This window comes from Sceloporus undulatus, chromosome 2, assembly GCF_019175285.1.
Source record: "Sceloporus undulatus isolate JIND9_A2432 ecotype Alabama chromosome 2, SceUnd_v1.1, whole genome shotgun sequence".
In the NCBI taxonomy this organism is placed as follows: domain Eukaryota; kingdom Metazoa; phylum Chordata; class Lepidosauria; order Squamata; family Phrynosomatidae; genus Sceloporus; species Sceloporus undulatus.
In genome coordinates this window covers 122,485,866-122,496,907 of record NC_056523.1, presented here as the reverse complement: position 1 = coordinate 122,496,907, position 11,042 = coordinate 122,485,866, and the positions used below count along the sequence as shown (strand labels likewise).

General features: G+C 41.8%; 1 protein-coding gene across 2 annotated transcripts; it reads left to right on the top strand.

Annotated features, from left to right (window-relative positions):
* Positions 1-159: 159 nt before the first annotated feature.
* PTTG1 (PTTG1 regulator of sister chromatid separation, securin) lies at positions 160-9,008 on the top strand. Of its 2 annotated transcripts, none has more exons than XM_042455851.1 (7): positions 160-217; positions 2,006-2,173; positions 4,419-4,529; positions 5,245-5,420; positions 7,702-7,792; positions 8,062-8,211; positions 8,478-9,008. In XM_042455851.1, the coding sequence occupies exons 3-7, from the start codon at positions 4,439-4,441 to the stop codon at positions 8,561-8,563; spliced, it is 594 nt and encodes a 197-aa protein (XP_042311785.1). In that variant the 5' UTR covers positions 160-217; positions 2,006-2,173; positions 4,419-4,438; the 3' UTR covers positions 8,564-9,008. The 2 variants fall into 2 exon arrangements, with proteins under 2 accessions (XP_042311785.1, XP_042311784.1); XM_042455850.1 differs by lacking the exon at positions 160-217 and adding an exon at positions 908-1,237.
* Positions 9,009-11,042: the final 2,034 nt, after the last annotated feature.

Genomic DNA, 11,042 nt, shown 5'->3' with positions numbered 1-11,042 from the left:
TCAGAACAGCCCTCCCTCGATTCGCCTTCCCTTTAAGAGATTTTGGACTTCAGCTCCCAGAAGTCTCAGCCATGTTGGCCAAGACTCTGGGATTATGGGAGATGAAGTCCAAAATTCCCTTAACGAGCACTGTATAGGGACCACTGGTCTACACTGTACAAATAATCCAGTGACACCACTTTAACTGCTCTGGCTCCAGAACCACAGAACCCCCGGGGTTTGTAGTTTTGTGAGGCACCAGCGCTTCTCTTTTGGCAGACAAGGCTAAGGACCTTGGTTCAAAACACACTTCAGAAATCATCCACCTTGAGAACGCTTTAACTGCACTGGCTCAGTGCTGGGGAATTCTGGGATTTGTAGTTTGTTGTGGCACCAGAGCTCTCCTTAACAGAGAAGGCTCAGTGTCTCACAAAACTACAGTTCCCAGAATTCCCTAGCATTGAGCCAGGGCAGTTAAAGCGGTCTCAAACTGGGTTATTTCTGCAGTGTGTTCTGGGCCATAGTAGTGCCCAAGGTCACCCAGCTGCTTTTTCATGCTTAAATGTAGCTTTGGACCCTAGGGGTCCTTTCACACCAGTGTTATAAATCCAGTTTAACTGTCATGGCCACATCCTATGGAATCCTGGGATTGGAAGTTTAGACAGGCCTAGGTCTTTTTGGGGGGTTTTCAGCCAGGAAGCTCCTCTGGTGCCTCTAACCAAACTCTAAACTTCAGGGCTTGCATCCACACTGGAGAAATAACCCAGTTTGGCCCCACTTTAAAGCTATCTGGCTCAAGGCTATGGAATTCTGGGAGTTGGAGTTTGTTGTGGGACCCACAACAAACTCCAGCTCCCAGAATTCCATAGCCTTGAGCCAGACAGCTTTAAAGCGGGGCCAAACCGGGTTATTTCTCCAGTGTGGATGCAGCCACTGAAGTTAAAGCGGGGTCATAGCACTATAGTTGTGAAGTGTGGATGGGTCTCAGCTGATTTCCTATATAGTCCACCACACAAACCATTACACCTGCCTATGATACGGTCAATTTTAAGGTCAACATAAGTTGGAAACTACTAGAAGGCACACAACAAGCCCAGCCCACCCTCTTCCCCCCCACTATTGGTTTAGCCAAACAGCCAATCAGGATCGTTAGAGTCCTTTGTGTAGGGAGAGGCAGCCAATGAGGGACGAGCTTAACGATTTAAAAACGGTTCCTGTACCAAGCTGAGCTGCTCCATTATCTTGCTTTGAAGGCGCGGTGAGTGGGCTGTGATTAACCAGCTGGGAGTGGGTTTTTGTTATTTTAAAGTGTTTAACTTTGGTTTCTCTTTTGATCTGGGATTATTATTTTTTTAAATTAAAATTTGCTTCATGTTTTAGTATTCAAGAATGTTTGTTTCAGATTTAACCCCCCTCCCTAAAGCAATAACATAGAAAGGACAAGGAATACAACTACTATTACTACTACTAGTAAATAGAGAGCCAACATATGGCATAGTGGTTTGAGTGTTGGGCTGTGACTGGAGACCAGGGTTAATTTCCCAGCTGGGACACCCACTGGGTGACCATGGACAAGTCACACTCTCTCAGCTTCAGAGCAAACCTCAGAACAAATCTTGCCAAGAAAACTCCACTATAAGTTAGCTTTTGTTGGCGCTGTGTACCTTCAAGTTTTTTCCGACTTAACTGTAAACCTCTAGTTAGAAACAATTAGCAAATTTCTTCAGAAGGGCTTTGCCATGGCCCTCCTCTGAGGCTGAGAGAGTGTGACTTGCCCAAGGTCACCCAGTGGGTTTCATGGACAAGCTGGGATTCGAACACTGGCTCCAGAGCTGTCATCCAATGCTCAAACCACTTCACCATCCCGGGTCCCATGTTTACCTTAAGAGTCACGATAAGTTAGGAATGACTTGAAGGCACAGCAGCAGCAGCAGCAGCAACAACAACAACTAATAATAATAATAATAATAATAGTAATAATTTATGTGTTTCAGTGTTTGTGTGTTCTCTTTCTTTTACTGTATAGCTGCTTCTGGTTGGTTGAAACTGCTTTGCTAAAGACCTCAACTAAGATAGCCCTGTGTTGCAAAATCATACTGGTGTGTTGGCTTGGCATTGTCGCTTTGCAATTCCAGTCCAAATCTTCAGCTTTACAACAACTTCACTTGGTTCCCTTCTAGAGACTGTAGTTTCGGTGAGTAGTAATGTAAAATGGAAGCTGTATAATTTAAGCCAGAAATATGAGTGTGCTGCTAGATGTTGATTTTATATGAATATATCTCAAACCCTTGTGACTGTTGAAACAGTGGCTTCATCGAAAATGTTCTCAAATGTCAAAGGGACTAATTTTTGATTTATTTACTTTTAAAAAACTTTTTCTATATTTGCAAATTGACTTCTACTAAGTATTTTAAGGATTGTAGTGGTACAAATAAGCTGTCAGTTTTTATTTTTCTGTTGGAAGTGACTGGGAGCTAGTGAATGCTGTCTTAAGTCCAAAACATGCTGCAGAAATAACCCAGCTTGAGACTGCTTTAACTGCACTGGTTCAGTGTTAGGGAATTCTGGAAACTGTAATTTTATAAGACATTTAGTCTTCTCTGTCAGAGAGCTCTGGTGCCACAATAGGTGGGAATCGGGGGCACTGCGCTCCAGTGGTTCCGGTCCTACCTCTCTGGGAGGTCCCAGATGGTGCAGCTGGGAGACGTGTGCTCCGATGAGAGGGCCCTTATAACTGGGGTCCCTCAAGGAGCCATTCTGTCTCCCATGCTATTTAACATTTACATGAAACTGCTGGGAGAGATCATCCGGAGACATGGGGCGCGGGGTTATCAATACGCTGATGACACCCAAATAATTTTCTCTATGTCTCCAACTGATGCAGTGACTGGGGATGGTGTCTCTCCTCTTGTGGCCTGTCTGGAGTCAGTAATGGGCTGGATGAGGGAAAACCGACTCAAGCTGAATCCAGAGAAAACGGAGGTACTTGTGATAGGTTCCCCTGGTCCAGGAATGGTGGTAGTTCCACCTGTCCTGAACGGGGTCACGCTCCCTGTGAAGGACTCCGTGCGCAGTCTGGGGGTGCTTCTTGACTCGTCGCTACACCTGACTGCTCAGGTGAATGCGACGGTCAAGAACACCTGTTATCAGCTTCGACTTATTCGCCAGCTGCGCCCATACCTGGCCCAGAGAGACCTTGAAACGGTAGTACATGCTCTGATAACCTCGAGATTGGATTTCTGCAACGCACTCTACATGGGGCAACCCTTATACCAAACCCGGAAGCTACAAATGGTACAGAATATGGCAGCCAGGCTGGTCACTGGAACTTCCAGGGCCAGCCATATTACACCGGTGCTTAAAGATCTGCATTGGCTGCCTATTCGCTTCCGGGCACAATATAAGGTGTTGGTGATGACCTATAAAGCCCTAAATGGCTTGGGCCCAGGATACCTGAAGGACCGCCTCTCCCCGTACATTCCGTCCCGCACCCTCAGAATATCTGGGCAGCAACTACTTAAGGTGCCAGGGGCTAGGTTGACCTCCACCGCGAGGAAGACATTTTCCATCGCCGCCCCGGCCCTTTGGAACACGCTGCCCACAGAGCTCCGCTCGGCCACCTCCCTGGCCCAATTTAGAAAGGACCTAAAAACCTTTCTATTTCAGCTTGCATTCCCCGATTAAAGTCCAGTGGGCCTCCCTTCCTCTTCTGTGGCAAAGAGGACTGGCTAACGGGGGTTTTATTCTGTTTGTGTGTAATTGTTTTTAACCCTGATGTATATGTTGTTTGATGTTTTGCTGTCAACCGCCCTGATCTATGGAAGGGCGGTATAAAAATAAAAATTTTATTTATATTTATTATTATTACAATAAACTACAATCCCCAGGATTCCTGAGCACTGAGCCAGGGCAGTTAAAGCAGTCTCAAACTGGATTTTTCTGCAGTGTGTTTTGGACCTAAATTCTTTATACAAATTGTTGGACTGTTTGTCCCAGTTCTGCTTTGGAAACTCTGTCATGGTAAACAGTCTGTTGCCTTGGTCTAAGGAATTCTGTAGGCTGTTCTGGAGATAAACTCTCACTTACGAGTGAGACATAATTCCTTCCAATGCTGTCTCTCATGGGCTGAAATATTCTAAAGGCATCAGATCTGTCTGATCTTGAAAGCTAAGCAGAGTCAGCCCTGTTTAGTGCTTTGATGGGAAACTGCCAATGAATACCAGGTGATAATAGACTATATTTCAGAAGAAGGGACTGGCAAACTACCACTGATTTTTCCTTGCCCAAGAATCCCTATGGAATGTATGGGGGTCACCATAAATTGACAGGCAATTTGAGGATGCTCATGCACACACCCAAACACACAATGTTGCTCATATTTCTGAGACATTGTTAAGTAAGCAACATAGGATGTACTACTGCAATTGTATCTGTTTTAGGGCCATCTGATGCAAAGGGAATGGCAACGCGTATATTTATAGACAAAGAAAATGGTGACACTGGTTTGGTTACTACTTCTAAGGATCGACTGAGACTCCTGACAGCACCTTGTGAGTAGTAAAGCAGTAGTCAGCTGTGTATTTATTTCACACAGCTTGAACATAGTTGCTAACAACATTCAAGGTTACATTTCATAGGCAGCCAAAATACTGAATTGCAGTAGATGAGAGTTTCATAAGTGCTTGAATGAGAGACTCTCTGGAAACCCTATCTATACTACTTTGAGTTCCACGATGGATAGGATAAAAATGTATGCTTTAAGAAGAGACTTTTAATAAGGCCTCTATGTAAAAATCAGCAATGAGCAGAGGACAGTTTTTTTACCATATCAAATACCTTGTAGATGAAAAATAAGGTTGAAAGAACAGAAAATATGAATTGTTTTCCTTTCTATTTCAGTCATAGTAATACTCTCAACACTGAAAACTCTCCCTTCCTCACTTTGCAAGTCATGAAGGATGCACGGGGTTGAGAGATACTGTCTTAATGCTGATTTCTTCCCCACTAGACTTTCACTTGTCCGAGTGATGAAGTCTACAGGACTTGTATTAATTCCTGTGTAGCCTTGCTTTAGAGTAGCATAATGGAACCTGCATTTGCAACAACTGTCATCTTCCTTGAATTGCTGGTGATATTAACAGCAATAGTCATCAGTAATTCTGTGGCTTACCTGGCGCTCTGTCCAGTGCAAAACTACATATAAACAATGAAGAGGTTTTTGAATCCTAGGTCTTAAGTTTGTTGGATAACTGCTTCTTTCCACAGCAAAGAATTCTATTGAAAGGTCTCATCCTAAGACTCCACTTGTTGGAAGGACAGCTAATGTAAATCTAGCTATTGTAACCTCTCAATCGGTCAGGAAGGCTCTTGGAAATGTGAATAGGCCTTTGTCAGCAACAAAGACTCAGTTTCCTAAAGGAAATAAGTTATTTACAAAAAAGGTGAGTAGAACTGATACTGTATTCTGTTTTGTCTATATTTTATTGGCCCAGCAGTTTCAACAAAAGATAAGGACTCCTCAGTTTGTATTAAACCTAATGAAGGAACCTATGGTCCAATTTGCCTTGCTCATCCTCTTAATTGGGAATGTGAATAAGTTGGGGAATGCCTCCATTTTCCCCAGTTAGAGGTGAAAATAGGGAGCTGGTACCTAGGCTTACCGTCTAAAATGTTAAAACACAAAGCACAATAAAATGTTTGTAGCACTACAAACATCTCTTGCCTTGTACTCTTTGCAAAGTGTGGGTGGGTGAGATACAGAATGGATTAAACATTCAAGACTTTCGTACCACCTTGCATAAATGCTCTTCAACCTAGCTCTGGGTCTTGGAGCTAGTATCAGTGTGCTTGTTCTCTTCGATTGGGGTAATCCCACATGAAATCTTTGGGACCAGCAGTATCAGGATGCATCATCATGTTTCCTGACTTCTGGAGTGGATAGGTGAGTTATTTAGCCCCATCACCTGATTTGCGTTTCTTAAAATGGTGCCATTGCCCTCCACACTTAGGGTGCATTTGACGATATTTAGCAGCAAAATGTTATTTGTAGACAATATTTTTGACTCCTTGTGGGCCATTGGGGACTGCATGCATGCAGCCCATGGGCTGAACTTTGCCTATCCCATGCTAAATCTATTAAGTAGTTTTCCGTTTATGCTTTACTGTGGTATTATTGTGAACAGAGTAGTTATCATGGTGAATTAACTAATGGGTACCTGTAATAGTTGTGGTGTGTATGATATTTTGGAATTAAAAAACACGTTGTGACCGCACATATTCAAATATCTTGCATACAAGTAAACTGCAAGATTCCAGTCTGGGTATGGAGTCCATCAGACCCTCTCACCAGCCATGGAAGTCAGACCATAGATAGGTCCTGAGTAGTAATTAATCATTTGTTCAAGAACTAAAACTAACTCCAAATATACTATGAGGAAATTGAAAACATATCTCCAAAATACACTGGGTACTGCCAAATACAAAGATGCATAGAAAATAGCATGGTCCTTGAAGAGAGGTACACATCTCTCTGAAATACCATTTTGTTGTTAACTGCCATTCAAATCATCTTCAAATTATGGCGACCTTATAAATGAGAGATGTTCAAGTCCCCCTATCATCAACAGCCCTGCTCAGGTCTCGCAGACTCAGGGCTGTGTCTTCTTTCATGGAGTCTATTCATCTGGAATGCAGTCTTCCTCTCTTCCTACTGCCTTCTACTTTTCCAAGTGTTATTGTTTTTTCCTTGTGAATCATGTCTTCTCATGGTAAATAGGTGTTAGAGACTGCAAGAGGAAGAGAAATAAAAAACTTTGCAAGTTGTGACTTTGGATCTTGTGACTGTTTCAATAGAAAAGAAAACAGATTATGTAGAGCAAATTTAGGGGTCCTTGGAGGAGTGTGGAAATAAATGTTTTTAAAAAGAAAAAGCTGTAGCAAAGTCTTGATCCCAAATGGGGATTGTAGAGAAGTAGGTGTACCCTAATAAAAAAGCAAAATGGAAGAAAAAACGTTGAAAGGAAGAAGTCATAGAAAATGTTCTGTTCAAATTGCAGAAACCTACATGGTGGTGGGGGTGGAAAATGTTTTGGTTTTTTGCTGATTTGCTATAGATCAATTAGAAGAAAAAGTATCGGTGGTAGTTGAGTTTTTTCTTTCTTTCCATGGCATTGGAAGCTCTGTGTAGTTGTTTCAGAAAGAAAACTGCTTTTCTGTGTTTAGGGGCTGGGGGTGAGAGGAACCTGTTCAGAAACCTAAATGATGCTCCGGTGCTAGGGAATTCCTTTGTAATTCTGACTGTAGTCCCCTGAGGTTATTCCAGCGGAGTTTGCCAGAAACTGTCATGTTTTCCTGGATACACAGAAGCATAGAGTATCTGTGGGACCTCTATTTAATGTATCCCCCCCCCCTTTTTCTTCTGCGGAAATCCTCCCAGAGCAGCTTACATAAGATTGTTTCTTTAGAAGTTTCTTGCAACAGGTTTACAGTATTAAAAAAACACAAAAAAGGGAGTGGAGGCAAGCAATGAGCTCCATTAAAGACCTGGAATGTTTCAGAGATGGGACAAGCCGCACAGAGCTGTTCTCCTAGCAGCTTTGACCTAGATAGCAGAATTGACATTTGTAAAAGGCCCAAGAAAGTGTACCAGATGAAGACACAGCTTCTTGCAACTTCTAGCAACTTCTATCTTTTTTTTAACTATCTCCCCCTTATTTTCACAAGGCTACTGAGAATACAAATAAAGTTGAAGGCTGCAGCATGGTTCCTGAAGACTGTCCAGAAAAAGAGAATCTCTTTCCCTATAATCCTCTAGGTAACAACTAATTATAATCTTCATCTTGGCAAAATGGGGATGAGAGTGTGATTATTTTAAATGACTGAAGTATAAGGATATTATATTGCTGAAGTGTCAAAGATACTTTGGTAAATGGAATTTCTATGCTAGACCAATGGAGAGTAAAGTGAACAGATTCAGTACATGAAACACTGAGGCAGCTTTGCTACTGGATTAAGTTTATCAGTGTTCCTATGCCATGATGGAATAGAAAGCAACATAAAATAATGTGGTTTTTTTTTTAACAGACTTTGAGAGTTTTGAGGTTCCTGAGGAGCACAGACTGAGCCACCTGTCATTGACTGGTGTTCCTCTCATGACATTTGAAAAAGCATCTGACCGACTTACAAGCACAATCTCTGCACCTGTTGATCCACCTTTGATTTCATGCTGTTATGGTAAGTTGTGCCTATATCTTTATTTTTCAGACCAAGTTAAGGCTTGTAATGTTCTACTGAAAAGGTGCAGAATGAGACTGAGTTGAGCAAATACTGTAAATGGAATTTGATGGCTTCCTAGTAAGAGCTGTCAAAATGTGGATGACTAAACAAGTGAATATAATGGGGTCCTGAAGTGATGTTAGGTCACGGGACAATCAAAACCACCAGAATGTAACTAACGTGAAATGCTGATTACTGTATATATTTTTTTGGTACTGTTTCAGATAATCTGTCAGATACTCTGCAATCAACTAAAGATTTCCTGGCTACCCTGGATGATATAATAATTGATCTTCCCCCACCCTTGTAATATATAAAGAAATGATATTTTTAACTGATTTCAAAGCTTTATCAGTTTCACCATAACACTGAAGACTCTGTTCTGTTTAAGAGGCTAGAATTACACAGCCATTGAAGTTCCATAGTTCTTATTACTTAGATAGGCTGTCTGTTGCTTTTGATTTAGAATTCTACAAGAGACTAGCAGAATCCCATAAGGAACACCAGATAGAATTTTTTTTTTAAAAAGGTGACATCAGGTTTCAAAGTGAGTGCTTGGGGGAAAAAGCTTCCAGTTATGGAAGACACCTCAGCTTCTGTCTTCTTCCTTGTTGGGAAGTACAGTGCTTGAAATAATATTACTAAGGGGGTACTTTGCATCTCTAAATGTTGGTATGTATAGTTATAATCCAATTTTGTCAGTGGCAATTCAGATCTTTTATGTGAATGTTAATAAAAAAATTGTGTAAGTAAAAGTGTTTTGGCTATCAGGAATCTATAGGCTCCTAAACAGCAGGCTAATTCCTGCCCCCCCTTGACAATCCATCAGGGAGGATGGTAATGGTTGATGATCACCTTGCATCTTTCACATTTCTTCACATGGCTGAAATAAATACTTGCTTAGCCTGGTTTCTCCAACAATGATAAATGAAGCTAGAGCCTTGATATTTTTATAGCAAATTGCTGGGTTAGCTTCAGAAATTATACAGACAGCTTCTCAGATGCCTGCCCACTACCATCATGTGGCCATCTTGATGTGATACATTACTGTGCAGATCGGACTTGTATATGCAATTTATTGGGACAGCTTTGTTGTTGTTGTGTGCCTTCAAGTTGTTACTGATTTATGGTGACCCTAAGCTTAACCTTTTATGGGTGTTACTTAGATTTATTCAGAGAAGGTTTGTCATTGCCTTCCCCTCAAGTTGAGAGCACGCATGAAACTAATTTTAATTGGTAGAACTAAAATTGCTAAAGAAAGAAGTTGGCAGCCTGAGCTTTCGTAGACTTAAGTCTATTTCCTTTGATGCATTTAGTGCTGAGGAAGAAGACTTAAGTCTATGAAAGCTCATGCAGCCAACTTCTTTTTTTAGCCTGAAAGGTGCTATAAGATCTCTCTACATACTATTCTGCAGACTAACATGGCTATATCTTTGAATTCTACTATGGAAAGCACCAAATTTAGCTGGATGGAGTGGAAATACATCAACCTCTTCAAGAAAATGACCCAGGTACAGACAGACATCTTCTTTCTCAACAGACCGAATGCATCTGAGGAAGCCAACTTCTTTCTTTAGTTTTCAACTTTTTTTCATCCTGGAGAGAAGTGACCAGTGGAGTCCCACAGGGTTCTGTCCTGGGCCCAGTGCTATTCAACATCTTTATCAATGACAGGGCATACTTATCAAATTTACAGATGACACCAAATTGGGAAGAGTAGCTAATACCCCAGAGGAAAGGATCAAAATTCAAAATGACCCGAATAGACTAGAAAGTTGGGCCAAGGCCAACAAAATGAAATCCAACATGGAGAAATGTAAGGTACTGCACTTAGGTGGAAAAATGAAATGCACAGATATAGGATGGGGGACACCTGGTTGAATGAGACTACATGTGAAAGGGATCTGGGAGTTCAAGTAGACCACAAGTTGAACATGAGTCAACAGTGCGATTTGGCAGCTAAAAAGGCTAATGCAATTTTAGGTAGCATCAATAAAAGTATAGTGTCTAGATCAAGCGAAGTAATAGTACCACTCTATTCTGCTTTGGTCAGGCCCCACCTAGAATTCTGTGTCCAGTTCTGGGCGCCACAATTCAAAAAGGATGTTGAGAAACTGGAGCGTGTCCAAAGGAGGGCGACTAAAATGGTGAAGGACCTGGAAACCATGCCCTATGAGGAATGACTAAGATGGCTGTGGATCCTTAATCTGGACAAGGTTAAGAGGTGATATGATAGCACTGTTTAAGTATTTGAAGGGATGTCATATTGAGGAGGGAGCTAGCTTGTTTTCTGCTGCTCCAGAGAACAGGACCCGGAACAATGGATGCAAGCTACAGGAAAAGAGATTCCACCTCAACATTAGGAGGAACTTCCTGATAGTAAGGGCTATTTGACAGTGGAACACACTCCCTCGGAGTGTAGTTGAGTCTCTTTCCCTAGAGGTCTATACACAGAGGCTGGATGGTCATCTGTTGGGGATGCTTTGTGATTTCCTATATGTCAGGGAGTTCGACTAGATGGCCCTTGCGGTCTCTTCCAACTCTGATTCTATGATACTAGTTAGTCTCAAAGGTGCTACAAGATCTCTACATAGTTTTAATTGTATTGACTGAGATAGCTGGTATTTTCCTTGGCTGTACTGGACAGTAAAAGAACAGGTGTTATCAGCATTACTGAAATTACTAAGGCTCCATCTGCAATACAGAAATAATCCAGTTTGACACTGCTTTAACTGCCATGGCTCAATGCTATGGAATGCTTGTTGTGGCATTACACATCTCTGACAGAA